The sequence below is a fragment of the Artemia sp. Qi Xiang Cuo genome, chromosome 12 (genome assembly GCF_049724085.1).
Source record: "Artemia sp. Qi Xiang Cuo chromosome 12, ASM4972408v1, whole genome shotgun sequence".
In the NCBI taxonomy this organism is placed as follows: Eukaryota; Metazoa; Arthropoda; class Branchiopoda; order Anostraca; family Artemiidae; genus Artemia; species Artemia sp. Qi Xiang Cuo.
In genome coordinates, this window is record NC_142805.1 from 20,496,655 (window position 1) to 20,517,965 (window position 21,311).

General features: G+C 35.1%; 1 protein-coding gene across 1 annotated transcript in view; it reads left to right on the plus strand.

Annotated features, from left to right (window-relative positions):
- LOC148945882 (protein hobbit-like) overlaps positions 1-13,673 on the plus strand; it is a 192,442-nt gene extending 178,769 nt beyond the window's left edge. Inside the window, 3 exon segments of the mRNA XM_089097541.1 lie at positions 458-900; positions 4,400-4,507; positions 13,560-13,673. Coding sequence (XP_088953667.1) covers positions 458-900; positions 4,400-4,507; positions 13,560-13,616 — 608 coding nt within the window. The 3' untranslated portion in view covers positions 13,617-13,673.
- Positions 13,674-21,311: the final 7,638 nt, after the last annotated feature.

The following is a 21,311-nucleotide window of genomic DNA, read 5'->3' on the forward strand; positions in this document are numbered from 1 at the left end:
AAAACAAATAGAAGAATATGTGCCTTGAAAAAGAGAGATTCCTCCTAATTAATTTAATTAATCTATTATAAATTTATAATATTCAAACGTGTAGTTCGTTTACCGAAATTTAATCACCCACCTGAAAAAAAGAAACAAAACGACTATAATAAAATTCTGACTTTGTTAGATTCAAAACCCAGAAATTGGCAAAAATCACAAGAAATAATAAATAATTATTAATTTAAGCTTTAATTAAATCATTAACTTAATAAAAAATAATAGTAACGTACAAAGAACGGTAAATTGAAAAAACAAGTGCTAAGACAAATTAAAAATAAGAAATAAATTCCTAACAAGAAAAATTAAAGTTTCTTTTTATTGTATGCATTCCATAATAATGTTCCAAAACCGAACGTTTACTCAATAGTAAACTCCAGTCAAAAGTTGGTTTAAAAACTAATTTGGCCGCTTTTTTTATCGCTTACCCGTCAGTTTTTAATGAAAATGATGTTATTCTGCTTCCCGGAAAAGAGTCGGTCTGCTGATGACGAGGAAGTAGGCTCTAGCCAGAAAACAAGCAAATCTGGGTCATCCTCTCACCTTGCTGGAAAAAGTGGTTCGTCAAGCTCTAAAAGCCATGCCACACCTGGGAAAAAAGGGTCCAGTTTTTATGTCCCCATGGAGTCTGATGTCGAAAAAATGAAGCAGAGAGCTGAGCAAAACATGGTGTTCACTTATATAAAAATCCCACAAGTTCCTGTCAAAGTTTCTTATAAAGGATTGAAAGAGAAGAATATCATTGATATTCATGAATTCTCTCTGCTTATACCAACTATTGAGTACCATAATGTTACATGGACTTGGCTTGACTTTCTCATTTCAGTTAGAAATACCACCAAGTCTGAACTAGTTCACCAGGTAATTTCATGACATTTTTCAATTTGACATCATATAATCGTGACATTGTGAGTTTCATAGTGACATCCCATATTATTCCAATAATTGATGTTAATGCCGTATTCGATAATATAATTCTCATTACAGCTTAATACTAAGTTCATTATAATTTTATTACAAATAAATAATTATAATAATAATTTAATGCTAAGCTCATTATATCATTACAGCTTAATACGGCAGTTCATTATAATTATAAGGATAATTTAGTTATAATAATAATTTAATGCGAAGCTCGTATATCATTACAGTTTAATACTAATTACTCTTCACATCATAACGCCAGCAGAACCGCATGTACTTCTACACCCTACTGTACTTAGAAATTTTCTCTGTGCTCCTTCCCGTGAAATTTCCGCATCTTTTGAAAATTTTGTTAGACCATGTTCCCATCCCATTTGAGGATGGGATGGCCCCTTTTCGTTTTGCCCCACCTGGCTGGCCAAAAGCTATAATTTTGCATTTTAAAAGTGTCCTGACTGTTTAAATATTGTTTAATATAGATGTAGACAGTTAGATCGACCCACAATTCTGTACAGTCTCTTGTCTACTAGTATATATATATATATATATATATATATATATATATATATATATATATATATATATATATATATATATATATATATATATGTAAAATTGAATATATGTCTGTTCGTCTGTCGTTCTTTCTGTCCTCTATGTATTACTACACTGTTCAATCGAACTTTAAATCGAATCGAAGAAACGAAGAAACTTTCAATTTAATTGAAGAAACTTTACGAAGTTGATGAGAACACTCTTGCAAAGGTATTAGGCATAACATATTTCCACACACTTTGTATATGAAATCAAAATAAATGTAGGGTAAAGGACAACTTTATTCAGTCTGAGATTAACTCTATTGTGAAAAGCATGACGTTTGAGAAAAATCGATGCATTATCGTGTTTTTCTATTTATAGACTTGATTGCCCAATTGGGGAAATTGTCAGGGACAATTTTTCGCGTGAGGGAGTTGGTTATTTTGGGGGGAATACTTTTACAAGTGCTTTTAACTTTCAAAACATGAGGTTTATTAATACGGGGGGAGGGAGGATTTTTCGAGGGTAGGATTCTCGCCGTTATAGGCGAGAGGTAGTTTTCCAAAAGCGTGAATTTTATGCTAGAAATTTGTTGTTTTTTTTTGGGGGAGGGGGATCTTTGAATTTTCTTTTGTTTTAGATTGCAGCAATGCGCGATGGATTTTCATTCAAACAATCTCCTAAAACCAATCTCAAAATTCTCGAATTTCTCAAACTACTCAAAGAACATGAAAACTGGTTTACAGATATTGTATTCATCATATTGACGTTGGGAGGAAAAAAAACTGAAAAGACTTTTATCTTCAATTGTAATTAAAAGTAAAAAACACCTTGTTCTTTCCCCTCTATTCTGAACAATTGAAATTTAAAGACTAAAAACAAAAGTGTAAGGAAATCATGATATAATTTTAAATATTCAATGAATGCCTCGTATGTTTATTTTCAGTTTTGAAATCTGTAATTTCTCCTGGCTGGGGGAAAATAAAATTTTTTTTTACTTTTTAGTGTTTTTCGAGATAAAGGAGCTTTTTTTCATCAGCATCTTAAATGTAAAATGAGGTTCGAACGAAATGATCATTCAATACCTAGGATTTTGAATTATGTGTATCTTTGGGGGGGGGGGGGGTTCCGAAGTGTGAGCTACCCCTCTATGAAATGGGGTAAATTGCATAATAATAGCATTATTTTTTTTGTTAAGAATTTTTAAAAATGGATTTTTCAAGTTGGAGCCTCGCTCCCCACTCTTAAATCAAAAGCGAGAATTCGTGCATAATTTTCCTATGGTGCAAATTTATAGCCAATCCCCTCCCCCCAACCAATGTCTCTTGTATATAATCTTTGTATTAGATTCTTCAAAATATGTTGTTTTTTTAACTTTCGGTTACCATAAGCTATTGTTCGTTCTTTATTTTGTTGCAGCTACTGCAGTTACCATTTAAAAAGAAACTCCAGAAGTGTTTTTAAAAAATTGGCACAGCTAATAATCATGTTATTTTATCCATGAAAATTTAAATTTGATAATTTTGGTATTGATAAGTTTTACTGTACCTTTTAAATAGCTGGAAAGAATTTATTCAACCACCCAAAAAAACCTTAAATATAGTGGCCTAAAGATATACATATTTCATTTTGATCCATCCCTCTCCAAACAAATATTTCGTAGGTCAGCCGTCTAGAATTGAAGACGCCAAAAAAAATAAGCTATGAGATAGTTAAAGTTACTAGCGGCGTGCTATAAAGTACTGTGGTTACATACCAATAATTACGATTCCTTGTCCTCGGTGTTTCAGGAGCAATATGGTGTTTCATACCCTCGCACGGAACACATTTGTCCGAAAAAACACTCCCCACCCATATTTCGCTCTCCTCAGGCCTTCCCCTGCCTTTTTCCCGGTTCGCTGCTTTACCTCTATATTTGAAAGAAACCTGTGCAACCTGAACTACAGACAAAATAAACTTTTTTATTTTTCTGCTCTTTTTTTTGCTTCGTTTTTTTTTTTGTAACACCCTTTAATTTTTTTTTTGATCTTTTTTTTTTGTTAAATAATTCTTTGATTATACAACAGATTATTGTGGAGTTCAAAGCGTTGTTTCAGCTCCGATATGAAGTGGTCTAGGAAAGGAATAAACTCCTGAGGTCATATTATTTTTAACTGACTTATGTTCTGTTTTAACGTATACGTTAGTGTGTAGGTGGTTCTTATTCTTGTCTATTCAAATTGTGTTAGCATACACTATGGAACCCACGATTAGTTGAAAAATTAACACTGAAACACGCTCTAGGATGCTAGGCTATATTTAAAATAGCGTTTTTTTGGACTTCAAGAATTCAACCTCTGGAACCGATGTTATAAAGAAAGAAAACGATCAAAAATGGGGTTTTCTAAGGCAAACGAAAATACTGACAAAACACACAAAGCGAATATTTCGAGAGGACAACGGCCTCTATTCTTCAGTGTGAACAAAATAGTGTATTCAATGAAAATGCCGAAGAAAGAAACAACAAAACTAACGCGGAAAGTCAATATGAAAAAAACAAAAACCAATGAAAAAACAAAAACATATAAAGATCAATAAAATTCAATAAAAGCCAAAAATTATAAGAATTAAAACCAAATACCTAACAACCATAAAACGAATCATTCGCCAATATCCGCGATTTGCACAACATCCAAAAAACTAGAACTACCATCGACGGATACTAGCGAACAACTGAGAAATAAAACAAAACAAAATGTTGTTGCGTCAACCGATGTTGCCGAATTTTTGACGATTTTGGTGGATATAGTTTTTTGTTTTGGAAAATTAAGCTATCAGCTGTAATTACTTTATAACTTCTGATTGCTGTTGTTCAATAGAGTTTTTGTTTGCATTTATTACTTTAAGGTCATTTCTTTAGGTATTGAAGCAGAAGTTGAGGGTTCGTCGACGAACAACTGCTGAGGAAGAACAAAAATTACAGCAAGAGGAAGACAAAGCGAGACTTCTATTTGGATCACAACTTGTTGTAAGGTCTTTTCTTACTTTTTGGCTTCTCATCAATCCTCTTTTTATTCATAACCTCATTTTTTTTCCTTTTTATGCTCTATTTCAATTTTTGTATCGGAAATTTGAGCAGCCTACTTCCCAAAATTGATTAAAAACATTGAGCCATCTTGATTAGACAATTGATTCAGGAGGTTTATTCTGTCTTATTTTTTGATGTGACTAAACATATAATTGATGGTGATTTATACCTCATATGGAAATTTTACCTTTGAATTTTAATTTAGTAGCATAAGCTAGTTACCATTACCTCCAGGAAGTTAAAAATCTTGATCTTTTGTAAAGGTTATTCCCAAGGATCATTAGCATCAGGTGAGACTTGTACCATCTGTCAATATAGCACGTGCAGCAAGCTGCATTTTTGCGGCTCTATGTTGTCCAGCCAGTTTTTACAGAGCTACCAATTCTGTTCTTTTTTCTGATGTTACCGGAAGTTTTGATCAGTCAAACAGAAGAGGGACAGTCAGAAGCACCGGTGTACCTGTCGGGAGAAATTCTCTTAAGCAATCGGAATTAGCTAAGCGGAGACTCGCACTTTCATTGCTAGTTGGAACTTTCCCCTCTTGCTATTCAAAATTACAAGCGTTGTCCATATTTATCAAAATTAAGTGCAAAACTCTCAGCGCCTCTTTCGTTTTCTCTTACTGGGTTTAATTAGAATGTCGAACTGGGGTGACATCGGAAACGGTCACTCGTACACAAGGCTGTGTTGATTCATGATGCGCTCAATGCACACGGGGAATAAAATTGACAGCTTTATTAAGCGAGGGGTTAAATTGTTTGATCATACTGATATTCTTACTGCGAGAAGCTGATTTCTCTTGCAAATTTTTGTTTATGAATTTGTTTATCAAAATAACGACACCTGACTCAGACAACGTGAGGGAAATAACTAAAATTTTCGGCATTTGTGCCAAAGAGAACAACTCGTTTTCTTTTTTGTGATGTGTGATGTTAAATTGGACGTTAATTTAATTTCGCGCTAGTCGCTTTAGCACACAAAACAAAAAGGCTTCCCAACAGTGTGTCAAGCAAATAACAGAAATTTCGCGTTAGTTTAGTGTCTTATCCGGTACTATTTCCAAAGATCCTCTCACCGTCTGTCCACATATGAATCAGCCATCTCAACTGCTTTATTTGGTGATTGTCGAGGATATGCTACCTGAGCTAACGTCCCCACTGTCTTGGAAAGGGTTCATATCAAAGGTATACCCTGGTAACATTAACTCGATGTCTCTTTTCTTCTGAAACGCAATAACAATGAATGGAAGATAGTTAGATAGGAAGATTTTAGTCCAGCCAAAATACACTGCATTTAAGCTTGCAGAAGCAATGAACCAAAATAACATTACCACTAAGATGGAAAATGCCCAGTTTTTTTGTAAAAAGAGTACCACAAGCGATTAGTAGAGCGAGCTTTGTCAAATATTTAGCTTAGTTAAGTCACAAATGTGGATCTACCAAAGCTTTCAAGCTTTTCTGCTCAAATTGACAGGGACTGGAAAAGATGATCAACAGCCCGCTAAGGATTTACGTTGTTGGCTACCTATCAGCCAACATCTCGCAACTTGCTCGGTGTGATACGGATGACTCCATGTCATCGGAACATAGTCACTGCTATCAGACAGAAATGTCTAAATTGTGGCTCCAATAGTTGGCACTTTGCAATGGAACATTGCATGAAACCCCAGTTAGTTCCGAAGGTTGGTGAAAGACCATTGATTTCGCGTTTATGAAAAGGTAAAGTGAAAATTTATCTGGTTTCTTTATTTATAAGATTTTTTTTTGGTTTGATGGATTGATGATGGGAGGTCCCGAAGGGTTTTTTATGTCGTTTTATTTTGTTTTTGGTTGTCGAAAATCGTCACCTTTCATAAGTTTATTAATATTTAGGGCTAGTGATCTGATTATTTAACTAAACAAGCTCCGCTTTAGGTTTTGATATATTTATTGTTTATGAATAAACTCCTTCTTAAAAAAAATTAAAATCAATACTCGTGCTTCCCCGCTGCTTGTCTTTCCAATAAGTTCCAGAGAAAAAGATGAATGGAAAGTTGGATATTTTACTGGAACACTAACGGTAAATTAAGCAGGATTTTCCTTTTAAGTGACCTCTCTACAAAATGCGACTGCATGTTGACCCAAAAACAATTTTTAACAGAAGGAGAGTGTAAACCTAATGAAATGTTTATTTAGGGATTCTTGATAAAGGGAGAGAAAATTGATTTATTGATCTTTGAATGAAATTTACAATACAGTCTAAGTTTGTATTTGACTGGTAAATTAAGTCGGGGGTGTGTTTCAGTAAAAGTAGGAATAGAATAGAGAGTTTTCCTTGTATCAGATCCATTAAAGGGTGGCATTTCCTCTTTACTATCCGGAGTGACTTCTAGTTGTATACTCAAGGCTATAGTCGTGTCACTAGTTGGAGTGCTTTACTTTCTGTAGTTTCATATTTAAGAATATTAGGAAAAGAATATTATGGAATTGGTTTTAATTTTAGCTAGTCAATATGTGAATTTCTTTTATGTAGTTGGATTAGCTCCGTCCAACCCAAGATTTCATCTAGTCACAAGTGGTCATACATCCCGAGTCAGTTGGTTGTTTATTTGGGTTTGCCAATTGGCAATACTATGCAATTTGCACCATCACTTATTGTAAAACGAATAGAAAAGAGAATGCTTTCTGCATATGGAGCTTTATTTTCTTCAAAAAGGAATTCGAATAAATCCTCGCGATCAAAGAATTTTGTGGTCGTTGCATTGCCTCAAATACTGTATATTTTGCCCTTTTAGAAATTATTAAGTACTGAAAATAAAATAGCTCTATATAAGGATTTTATTTTTAATGTACCTGGAATTTTAGTTTTGTCCAGTACCTACAAGTAATTCATATCTAATGAAAAAAAAAATTCATTGTCTGATCTGTTTGTTGCTGTGGAAGATTTTGTTTTAAAACACTGTATTAGAGTTTAAGCCAGTAGCCATTCCTGTAAGGCTCTATTTTTTAAATAGAATATAGTGTTAAGTTGGTTATTTATATATTTTACTTTTGTCTCGTTTATCTATTTTCTGTAAGAGACAAAAGCATATAAGAACTATAAAACAAAGTAAGAAAAGAATCTACACCAAGGCTTTGAGAATTACAATTTTTTTTTTTATGATTCTTAACAAATTATTTTTGGTCAGTGTTTAAATTTTCTTCTCTTTTCTCTTTTCCCCCTTATGTACTCCGTCATTTAGTGGATCTGCGCCCTTTTTTTGTTTTGACAGGTTATAAATAAATTGAATTGAACTGAATACCTTATACGATGGCTTAAATTTTCCCTGTTAAAATTGTGTTAAATCAATTTGAATCTCACTTGCTATTGCGTTCCTAGGATCTGCTTGTATAATGTAAAATATTGTTAAGTTGATTATTCATGTTCTTTAGTTATTTGTCTCTATCTTTTTTCCTTCTGTTTTTAGTTATTTGTCTCGTTATATTTTTTCCTTCTTTGTTCTTTTCTTCTGTTCTCTTTTCTTCTATCTTTTTTCTTCTTTTTTTTTAATTGTGACGGGAAAGTGAATTTCTCCGTTGCTTTCGAGATTTTTCTAATGAACGCACAGGGTTGAAGCGGGTATTTCCTAGTGCGCATGGAATTTTCTAACCTAATTGGTTAAGTTGCGTTAAATAAAGTATAACCTTTCACACTTGGCTTACGTAAAAATTCATAAAGCCGTTCATGATCATCACCTGAAAATATTGTACTTTTTAACGGTGTCATATATTATATTTCAGCAGGGTGTATAATTCTAACTTTATATAAATGATTTTTCCCATTAATAAATCTCAATCATGGTTCATTGGTTCATACATGGTTTATGGTTCATGGTTCATGGTTCATCTTAGGATCCAGCTTCTTACTTTCCTAATAAATGTACGGACAAAAACAATTAATCTTTTCATTAACAATATAACAGAATTTATTTATCGTTTCGTTTTGGATCTTGTTTTAAATTTTGTATTTTTTTATCAAAAATTTTTTACCCCTTGTTTGGATTTTACTAATTCTGGAAACTAATCTAAAAATCAGACATAATTATCAAATGATTAGACAAGGCATCAGGAATTACAGAAGTAGTGACAGAATTAAAAGGATAAAAAATATTTTCAATTAGCGAAACCGATGCGCCAACTATCCTAGATCGTTCAAAACATATAGAGTTGAAATTATATGATAGATGGCATTCGTCCTATAATATCTTGATGACAGAGTTCAAGGGTGCCAAAGCCATCTTCCGGAAAGGGGTATAGAAATTTTTCAAGGGACATGGATTTGAAGAGCTTTATTTTCACATCATAAAAATCGTTGGAATATGAATTTTTTTTTTATTTAAATGTGTTTTAATTTCTCCTTATAGGCAATCGGGCAAAATTTTTCTTATGGGCAAATATAATTATTTCCCTTGCAAGCATTCCTGTGCTTTACTATTCCTCCTACTATTCTGTGAAAAACAACTAGATACCTGACAATTTAAAAAGAAATTCAGCTTCCAAGATAATTGACGTTTTTACTTTTTTATTAAGAGATAGCTGTTTCATTGAGAGCTATGCTCTCGCTTATGTGTATCATTTCTAGCTTAAGCATGAACTAGTAATCATTGATTTTTTTTCCTTCAGTTTCCATTTTCCTGCCTTAAACATTAACATGCTATGCAGAAGAAAGTAGAAACAATAAAAATCAGGGCTAGAATGAAAACTGATTACTAGCTATAAATTACGAAGTGACATTTGAAGATTTTTTTTGTTCTTGCTCTACAATTGTCATATTTATTGTGTACTATCTTCAAGCAAATTTGAGTGCATACCCATGGCCGACATCATCCTAGTATTTTGATTCAAAGTTCTTTGTAAATCTTCAACTTTAGTTCTATAAACTTTACTGAGCTATAGCAAATCCTCCGTACTCAGCGTCATATTTCTTTTTCTCGTTATCTGTACCTTGTTTGAAAATGTAACAAAGCCGATTCTTCTCGTGTGGTCAAATAGCAATTGTGACATTCGACCCAACATTGACTCTCAATTGCCACATTGACAAGGAATTACCTGAGTGTTGATATTGATATTAACAGACCCATTTCTGTGACTAGAAATATCTGATGTACACGCAAGAAAGAACGACTTCGTCATTCCTCATAAATAAGAATCCAAATAGCATTTTATTTGGGTTTCTAGCATTGTGGCAGTGTACATAGTGCATGTGGCACTCCTGCTAAAAAGCTGCTATAGACCCATTTATGTGACTAAAAAAATCTGATGTACAAGACAGAACAAACGAGTTCGTCATTCCTCATAAATAAGAATCAAAAGATCGTTGTATTTGGGACTCGAGCGTTGTGGCAATGTAAAAAGTACATGTGGCACTCCTGCTAAACAGCTGCTATAGACCCATGTCTGTGACTATAAACATCTGATGTACAATCAATAACGAACGACTTCGTCATTCCTTATAAATAAGAATCACAAGAACATTTTATTTGGGGCTCAAGCTTTGTGGCAATGTACAAAGTACATGTGGCACTCCTGCTAAAAAGCTGCTATAGACCCATTTATGTGACTAAAAAATCTGTTTTACAAGCCAGAACGCACGCGTTCGTCATTCATCATAAATAAGACTCCATTCATCAGTTTGTTTGGTGCTCTAGAGTCGTGTCAATGTAAATAGTGCATGTGTCACTCCTTCTATAAATCTTCACTAGACCCATTTATGTTACTAAAAACATCTGTTTTACAAGCCATAAAGAACGAGTTCGTCATTCCTTATAAATAAGAATCACAAGAGCATTTTATTTGGGATTCAAGCGTTGTGGCAATGTAAAAAGTACATGTGGCACTCCTGCTAAAAAGCTGCTATAGACCCATTTCTGTGACTAAAAAAATCTGTTGTACAAGCAAGAACGAACGACTTCGTCATTACTTATAAATAGAATCACAAGAGCATTTTATTTGGGTCTCGAGCTTTGTGGAAATGTACAAAGTACATGTGGCACTCTTGCTAAAAAGCTGCTATAGACCCATTTCTGTGACTAAAAACATCTGATGTACAAGAAAGAACGAACGAGTTCGTCATTACTCATAAATAAGAATCCCAAGAACGTTTTATTTGGGTTTCAAGCGTTGTGGCAGTGTAAAAAGTGCATGTGGCACTCCTGCTGAAAAGCTGCTATAGACCCATTTCTGTGACTAAAAAAATCTGTTTTACAAGGCAGAACGAACGACTTCGTCATTCCTGATAAATAATACTCACAAGAACATTTTATTTGGGGTTCAAGCGTTGTGGCAATGTACAAAGTACATGTGGCACTCCTGCTAAAAAGCTGCTATAGACCCATTTCTGTGACTAAAAAAATCTGTTGTACAAGTAAGAACGAACGACTTCGTCATTCCTTATAAATAAGAATCACAAGAGCATTTTATTTGGGGCTCAAGCATTGTGGCAATGTACAAAGTACATGTGGCACTCCTGCTAAAAAGCTGCTATAGACCCATATCTGTGACTAGAAACATAAAGAATCACAAGAACATAGTATTTGGGGTTCAAGCGTTGTGGCAATGTACAAAGTACATGTGGCACTCCTGCTAAAAAGCTGCTATAGACCCATTTCTGTGACTTTAAACATAAAGAATCACAAGAACATTTTATTTGGGGTTCAAGCGTTGTGGCAATGTACAAAGTACATGTGGCACTCCTGCTAAAAAGCTGCTATAGACCCATTTCTGTGACTAAAAAAATCTGATGTACAAGCAAGAACGAACGACTTCGTCATTCCTTATAAATAAGAATCACAAGATCATTTTATTTGGGGCTCAAGCTTTGTGGCAATGTACAAAGTACATGTGGCACTCCTGCTAAAAAGCTGCCATAGAAAATGAATCAAAACTTGCAAACAGTTGAAAACAGGGCCATTAAATCTAATCTGAGATTTAACGTTTCACTTCTGCAATGGATTGATTTGTAGTCTTCTTTCAAGCAACTTTCCTAACTGCTTGTTTGACCAAATCTATCATTGCACCTTTAACAGATATTTGATGGCATTAGGTTGTCATTGAGATCCTCTAGCATTATTTCCTAGAAATCTGGAAGAGATACAGAACTTTTGATTTCAGATTTCCAAGAAATAAGTTTATGCTCTATGCGAGTCTGAAGCTTGATCATCCCTAACATGTTTTCTTTCAGGTTTAGGGACTTTTATTTTGCTTTTACTTTCTATATGTGGTGATTTTTGAACTGTGATTCGTAAGAAAGCAAACGTTAGAAAGTGTCGTTTGTATATATCATATAGAGCAGAAACTTTTATCATTTTATTTGAAGGTATAGTAAAGGTGTTGAAGGTGTTTTTCTGTTGGTAACTTTTTTTCTGGTGCCTTTTAATCTTTTCCATACTCAACTATAATTCTGTTTGCTATGCTTTTAAAGTACTCTTTTTCGTTATGACAACGCTATTTGATTTTGTCCCATCTTTTCTTGTCGACAGCCTTCATGTACTAAAAACCTTTGTTCCGCATTTTGTAGTAGATTTTTTTTTTGTATTTTTACCTCTACTGCCAGTTGTAAACTGGATAATTATTAATATTTCTGAATCACCTTATAAGTAGGTCCTTCCTTATTAAAAACCTCTTTCGGAAAACTTTTCCGTAAAAATTGGGGAGATGAAAACAATGACTTTCAAGTGAGCCTCTAATCATATCTGCGATTTTTCCCTCGCCAGCCTGCCTGCTGAAAAAGAACAAAAAATACAGTATAAATGGCTTATCATCGAGTTTCTGTGCTATCCAAATGCTTGTCTTTAACAAACGCCCCTTATCAACTGTTTCATCAGCATAAATGTCACCTAGAAACCAAGTCCTTTATATGCTCATGTTCCCTTCTATTGTTGAAACGCGAAAAAAAATAAGGATCTACGGACGTCGCATCGAGGGGCTTCAAAATTTATTAGAGGTTCCGAAAGGAAATCTTCTGTCTATTTCTCATTTCCTCTTTCAGGAGAATTCTTGGGACTTTTTCCCTTCTAGTTCTTTTGTCTACTGATTACAGTGTGCAACTTGTAAAACAAGGGAAGATTGGACATAATTCCTATTATTGTCCTTTGTTCTCGACAGGACTTTCATTTATTGCTGCTCTTTTTCTTAAAGTTCTACAAAGTTGTAAGAGTGGAAGAATAAGTCAATTATAAGCAAGTATATATACAGTATCTATCTGTTTTGACTTGTCTCTTTCTACAATTAGCCATGTCTTGATGCAACCTACTGCAAAATACTTGATAAGATCAATACTGTTCAGTGTTGTTCAGTGCTTAAATGTGATTTTCTCCAGTTTCTATGATGGATGGCTGACAAACTTCAATCAAGGGACTTGACTGTTCTAGCCGTTGGACATTTCTAGACAGGATTTCCAACTTGGAAATTTCTAGGGCGGGCTTTTAATTTTGACATTTTTAATCATATTATAGGGTTGTTCTAGAATCCTAATAAATTTATTTTCGTCATTACTTTTACCTTTAAGCTTCACATGGATTGTAGTTATCATTCCTAAATCAGTGCCAAACTGGAATTCTTTTACATTTGAATTCGTATTTAAAAATGCTTTTTTTAATTTTTGGCTACAATGGCTCAAAGAAATCCCCAAATGGGGTGGGAGGATGTCCCATCCCATTTAGGGAGATAGAGGATTCTTGGGAGGATGTAAATAGGGGGCTTTGGATGATCAATTAGGATGGAGGAGGAGCGTGCGTACTGGTGTTGACATCAGGCAGTCTGATGCTGTAGTGAGTTGTTAGTAGTAGTAATAGTAGTGTACACACCATTATATGTGAGAGGTAAAAAACCAAAGGATTCAAAAGCAAAAAGACAAAAGCTGGATATTCAGTAATTTCAGATGACTTAATTCTTTCTTTAAGAACATAATCGTTGTTTTTGGAACAAAGAAAATAAAATATCACAAAAAATGGTTTTAATCCCTACTCTTTTTTCAGCCTGGTGATAGCAAATCTGGAAAAAGAGGCATATTCAAGTCATCTAAGCCAAAGTAAAGTTTCTTCTTTTTTTACTAATTTATTTATCTGTTAATAAAATTGCTGTTCGTTGAATCTATTGTTTGTTGTCAGGATGATGATAAGATAGCGAGAAGGTAGTTATGATTTTCCTTTCTACGCGAAGAAATATTGTACTTTTTTCATTAATGAGAGGATTCATCGGGTTTCATCCGGTTGAAGGGAGCCACGTCCTAGAAAACGGATTTTCACTAGGCAAAGAGCTGTCGGCGGTTTTTTGCCAACTCTTTCTGGTTGGCAGCTCTTTCTTATCTTCATAGTATGACAGCAGTGTTTCTTTTTCTTCTTTTTCACTAATACTTTTTTTTACTTTTATCATCATTAGTAATGACTTTGGTGGTATAATTATGCTGCAAACACTTCACGTTTCTAGGTGTCATATTCAAATGATTATGCATTGTCAATGAATATACATAACCTGATATTTATTCCTTAAAATCTTAATTATTTTTTTTATTTCTTAAAGTTATAAAAGTGAAAACAGTTAAAAGAGTTTTTTTCAGTAAAATACAAATTATATTCTGCTTTTAGAAAGTATAGGTGTTTTGAACCAGATTCATATTAATTTCTGCTCGTTTTGAATTTGATTCTGTTATTTATTTTAATTTCTGTTCTTTTTGGGTTTCATTTATTTATTGATACTGATTTGTGGTAGTTGTATGCTTGGTAGATTATTTGATTTTATTTTTGTTCATTTTTGGTTTAATGGAGTTCTTAGTCATATACATATTCTAGTTGATCTGATAAATAAAAGTTAATACCATTCCCAAAAAATTATATCTATGCTCTTTCACAGCCTGGATACAATTACATTCTTTTGATTCAATAAAATTTTAAGAGCAGAAGCAGTAATAGAAGAAGCCCCGAAAATTTGAACTTGATACTCTCAGTCGTTCTTGGTATATTGATGAGATGTCTTATTGACAACCAGCGTACAAACAGTATGTTTTGATTTAATTTTAAAGCAAAATTTTGTTTTTAAGCATAATGGGCAAATTACATAACTATGGGGGGTTGACCTACCCAAAAACCCTAGAGACATAGTTACTAGACCATTCAGCTATGCTGAACAAAATAGCTGTCTTAAAATTTTGATTGGAAGTGTCTAGAAAATTATGAGCTAAAGAGGAGGGCTGATTGCCCTCCAATTATTTTTTACTCTTATTAGGGCACTATAACTTTTAATTTTTAATCAAATTAGCTCCTTTAAAATGTCAATGATATTACTAGCTATGATAGAGTATCGCTACCTATGTCCTTATATGCCCTTTTAATACCTGCTTGCATATAGGTTTTTTTTTTTAATTGAAACTCCTCCTAACGTTCCCCAAACGTTTCAACTTAATGTCGTGTCGTTAGTTACAGTAACCGTAGAAGCACCATTAAATGAATGCACACAGTGTCTCCTGGCTAGCTAATCCACAACCTATGAAGGTATGAAGTTGAAATTTTCAGAGAATATTTCTGTTGTCCGGATGACAACCTGTCATCCGTATGTAGGTTGTCAAAAGGGCATATCAGCAATATCTTAGGAACAATTTTATGTGTGAAATTAAAACTTACAACGATTGTTGAGGGGGATTTTGAACTAACCAAAATACAATATTTGCATCATAATACTAATGCTTCTACTGCTACTATTGCTGCTGCTACTACTCCTGCTACTAAAGCTAAGACTACTACCATTAACTGTACTTCCATTGCTAATGTTATTATTATTGCTGCCACTAATACTACTAATAAATCCAGGGGAATCAAGGTGACAACTTTGGGGTATATTGCAACTGTACCGAAATAAATCGAAACACACTATGCCCATATATGTTATCAAGGTATTAAGTTAAAAAATTCATCGTGTGTTGAAGGGGATGTTGAAAAAAGGGTGTTATTTGCATACTGCTACTACAGCTATTGCTACGCATAATTACTGAACCTTTCAACAATGCTGACAAAATTGATGTCTCAAAACTTTATTTGGATATTTGCTATTGGAAATGATGTGCGTGGGGGGGGGGGGGGTTCTCTCAAAGCACTTTTGACTCTTAAAAATGACACTATAACTTCCAATTGAAAATCAAATGAGACCCATCTGAATTTAATACGACCACCCATTCCATAAATACCTTATATTCCCCCCGGGCATATCTTAAAGCCCTTGCCTCAGCGCACTGGGGGGGGGGGTCAACCCTGGAAGCATTGTTATATGTTCTTTGGACTATTTTAAACAAAATTGCCGTCGCATATTTTCAGTCGAATGCATTTAGCAAAAAGAGGGGTACTTGACAACCCTCGCCCTATGGCTCTGGTAGTTTGTATCAACCTCAAGAGCCTTGTTGTATGATATTTAAACTATTTTGAATAAAAGAATTGTCTCAAAATATCTATTGGATACATCTCAGAAAAACATGACGTACTTGTGTGTGGGGGGAGGATAGCTGTGCTCTGATCACGTTGATTCTTAAAAAGGGCACTAGAACTTGTAATTACCAATGAGTCCCCTCCAAAGCATATACGACCACCCTTTTGATAAGAACCTTCATGCCCCAAGGGAATAACTTACAACCTTTTCCCTGAGAGCTGTAGGGGGGGGGGGTGTCTTCCTCACAGACATAATTTCCGAAACCTTCAACTGCGATGATAAAATTGTTACTTCCAAATTTTGATTGGGGGTGTTAAGGCAAATGCTGAGCGTGGAGGAGTGGTTGTTTGCTCTCAAATCACTTTGACTCTTAAAAAGGTCACTATAACTTCCAATTTCAAATCAAACAATTCCCATCTGATGTTTATACGACCGCCCATTTAATGAAAACCTTTATATGCCCTCATAAAATAACTTACAACCCTATCTCCCGGGTGCTGGGGGGGGGTGTCATCCCTAGAGACATTATTATATGTTCTTAGGATTATTTTGAAAAAAATCGCTATCTCAAAATTTCAATCAGATGCGTTGGGTGAAAGGAGGGGTTGTATAAGAGGGGGGGGGGGATCAAATACTGTCCTCACTTTTGACGCTTAAAACGGACCTCGAACTTACAATTTTCAATCAAATGAATCTCTCATAAAGTTAAACAACCATCCCTTCCATAAAGACCTTAAATACTTCCCGGGCATAACTTACAATCCTTGCCCCTAATCTCTGGAGTTTGTTTCAACCCCAAAAGCCTTGTTATATGATATTTATACAATTTTGAATCGAATGGCTATCTCAAAATTTCTATTAGATGCATGTCGGAGCAATACGACGTGTGTGTGTATGGATAGCTGCCCTCCGGTCACTTTGACTATTAAAAATAGCATTAGAGCGTCTGATTACCAATCCAATGAGCTCCCTCCGAAGTTTATATGACCAGGCTTTCTATAAAAACCTTATATGCTCCCAGGACATAACTTGGACATAACAGGGCTGGGGGAATTTGTTATCCCCAAAGACATAATTTCCAGACCTTTCATATCCGTAGAACAAAATGGCTATCTCAAAATTTTGATTGGAAGTGTTTGGAGAAATGATGGGCGGGGAGGGGGGGGGGGGCTTTGGCCCTCTGATTACTTTCGACTAATAAAAAAGGCACTAGTCCTCTCAATTTCCAATTGAATGAGCCCTTTTTGTCTCATAACAAACTAACATGATTAGTTAGAAAAAATGGCAGCAATGACGCAGTTAAAGAAACTAAACAAAGTCAAAATTAACACTATTTATTTAATGCTCACATTCCCAAATTCATAATAGTTGCTTTTTTCCTAGTATCCCTCCATTTTAAGTCACGCATAATTAGTCCCCGCCTGAATCAGCCTCAGTCTCGCAGCACTTCCCATAACAAGAGCACAAAATATCGCAACCTCTATCTGCAAATGGACTTTTTTGTCCACAAGATTTACACTTGCAATATGTTGAAGTTTTTTGAATAGTGGATGGCCGAGCAAGAAGGATTGATTTACTGGAAACTATGCCTCTGTCCTTCATCTCCCATTCAAAATCAAGTGGAGAAATGTACGAGGGACGGGGCATAAGGGCCTGCAGCATAATGCACCTTTTCACATGTAAACCAAAGGAGTCGTTGGCTGGAGGCAGGCTCTTCAGCGTTTTCCGGTGAGGGAACAAGTGAACGCAGAAGTCATTCAAACACGAAAATTCCTCTGATTTTCTTTATGAGGCGATCAATATCTCGGAATTCAGGTTCATAATATCTTCCTCAAGCTCAACTACTTAGTCGATTTGTTCCAAAATCTGTTCAGTAAGAGCAGTTTTTCTAGGTAACCACGGCACAGCTGCTCTAAGGATCGTCTTCCTTCCTTTGGAGAAAATGAACCTCACAGTATCACACCCGGTGAAACAGTGCAAAAACGCAGTTGAATTCACTAGAGATGATAAATTTACAATTTCAGTGATCGAAATGACTTTGTCCTGCAAACGAACCAAAACATTAGGGGTGATCACAATGTCTGTGTCATTTGCTTCCACGATTGTATCCGTGCACCCCGTCCTGGCACAGAAACCCACGTGAAGGTCGACACGGATATCCGCTTCTTCATGTATGCTGCTCAGTTCATTGGCCAATCTCTCGCAGTTTACAGTCTAGTTACCCGGAAGCAGCTGAACTACTTCGGTTCTATCTACAAATCCTCCTGAAAGGTACGCTGGAAAAGCAGGGACTTTGCAGTCAGTACTGGTCCAATGGTCAAATGTGCATTCTATAAGCTTTGCTTTACTTTGGATATCAAGCATGATAGAGTTCTATTCCAGCTGTCGAGAACCATATTCGGTCGAATTGAAAAGGATTTTCCCGGCCTGTTTCCACGCTGTTCGTGGCAATCACTACTGTCTTTCAAAGAAACAACTTCACAACCCTCAATGTCTTCAAATAGTCCATCATAATGGTCTGCTACAACATGCAGCTGAGTTGTTTGTTTAGGAAGTTTTCCTATGAGATTCGTAGTAAAAGTCCTTTTAGCAAAGCCTACTAAAATTTCATCCCTCCTAGAGGTTGATCTCTTATAAAGGGCATAAAATCAACAACAACTCCCTATACTTCCTAAGAAGCATTGGCGTCATTACTGCTTATTCTATGGAGGGAAGGGGTGTGTATGACGAATGCATACTGTTAAAATCACAACTTGATGGAACTACAAGATCTACCGAATTTGGCTATTAACAAGAACCAGATCAACACGCTAAATCTCTAAAATTGGAAATGGACGAAAATAAATAACAATTCGACGAAAAATTTACTAATTGGTCAAAAACTTTAAGGTAACACACCCCTCCCCACCCTTGGGATTCTGCTGCTCCTATCACCACCCATTAGTTGGCAGTAGGAGTTCATTGTTCCTAAAGACTGTCCATTCAAGCTTCCCAGAGCTGTCACTGTGGGAATGGAATTTCATTAGGGCACAGGAAAGCCCTTGCAGGATTACATGCTGAATATGTGGAATATCATCACGTATAGTAGTTTAGTTGGCAGATAGATGTTGGCCATGAGAATGGGAAACTAGTAAGACAGGAAACTCTAAGCTCCATGAAAACAAAAAATCTTGGAAGCCATCTAGCTATATCTAGACTAAACAACAATACTATCCTTTGTATAGCTCTGAATAGTTACTACCTGTGTAGCTATATTTCACCTACTATATCTTAAAAACTATCAATTATCAAAGATAAAAAACAGATAAAAAACATTTGTAACATTGGCCACTACCACCAAATTACCCACAATTATATTTGTCTGCTCGTAATTTGGTTAATTTGGAATATAGGACCTGATGAGATAGCTCTGAAATAAACATACCATTCAATTCAGTCTGTTCTCTTGATTCGGTCTGGATACTAACACAACAGCAATCAAAACAACACAAAGAATATCGGAAAATGACGTCTGAAACCAGAGGCGTCGTTTAGGGGGGGGGCCTAAACGATCGTCACAATCTCTGTCAATTTTATTTGAAGCGGGAAAATTAATTATGTAAAAAAGTGTTTTCAATTAAAACAAATCCGTTTCTAATATAGCTGTACTTCACAACAATAAATTTTGGGCTCCATTCCCATACATATTTATTTAATTACCCTTTTCATATATCGCGACATATTTTTATTGCATTGTTGTTACAGCCACGGTGACAAACTTTCATTACAGTAAAGTAATTGATCCAGGATCTGTAATAAAATTATAAATTATAATTAGGATGGAGCAGTGACCCCCTACATATAGACGCATTATGTACTCTATATTTCTTTGGGATTGTTGTGAATCTGTTCTGACTCTTTCCCCAGTCGTGTGGGACTCAGATCTTCCCTGTTTCTGTACTTGGTAAATAAAACACTATTCTGTACAATTGCGGACTTTTTGCGTTCCTAGTAGCCATGGACGTATTATTATTAATAGAAGCCAGACTGTATGGGATTTTGAAAGTTCCTTGTGCTTTTTCTTCTTTGCCTCCAGTCAACATGTTGAATTTGAACTTTGATTTCATTGAAAATAATTATTTCATGAATTTTGTTTCTCAAATTGTCTTGAAATTTAGCTTCTTGAATTTAAAAAAAAAATCAAAGTTGGAATTTCCGACCAGTGATTTTTTTAGATTTCAGGAAAGATAAGAAAGACAAGAAAAATATATTATATAAAAGGACAATTCAAAGAATTTATAAAGATCTTGAAGAACGATTCTTAATCTCACACACCAAAGAACATAACAAAGCGAGAATATCAAAAAGAAAAAGATTTGTTAATAAGACAGTTAAAAAAAATTTTAACAACAATCAAACACAAAATATTGCGACTCCACAACCGAAAGGCTTTTTCAGCGGGGATGGGGGCTTAGCTTGAACCAACTTTAAAAAGATTGAGACAACATGACAAATTTAACAAATAAGAGCTACACAAGAACAACAGCTACACAAGAAAGAGCTACACAAGAGCATTAACAAATAAGAACATTAACAAATAAGAGCTACACAAGAACAACAGCTACACAAGAAAGAGCTACACAAGAGCATTAACAAATAAGAGCATTAACAAATAAGAGCTACTCAAGAACAACAGCTACACAAGAAAGAGCTACACAAGAGCATTAACAAATAAGAGCATTAACAAATAAGAGCTACACAAGAACAACAGCTACACAAGAAAGAGCTACACAAGAGCATTAAAAGAAAAACACAAACCTATCAATTGGTGTCAGCTCGAAGAAAATTTGCGATGGGGGAGGGGAATTTACTGTTGAACATCTAGAGGGAGTTTAAAATTTGTTGTTTTTTACATTATTCTTTAAAAATACCAGTGAAGCGTCATGAGCGACCAATTTTCAGGTGGGCAAGCCCGTATTATATCAATTGCACCGCATGCGATTCACATTAACTGCCATCCTCATAGATTCAACCTTGTGTTGGATGATTCCATTCAGAACTTGAGATGAATGGCTTCTTTGTTACCTTCTCTTCAAGAGCAGTACTGTTTAATCAAGAATAGCAGTACAACTTACCAGCTATTTGTTAATGTTCGGAAAGCCACTGGCGTAACTGTTGTTCTGTTGGAGAAATCATCTACTACAAGATGGGCATACTGCAATAAATCAGTGAACAAAGTACTGAATAGATACAACTGTATTTTGGCTGTTTTATCAATTACCAAAACATCTAGCGACAGGGAATATGCAGCTCGGGCCCACGGCCTCGTAGCCATA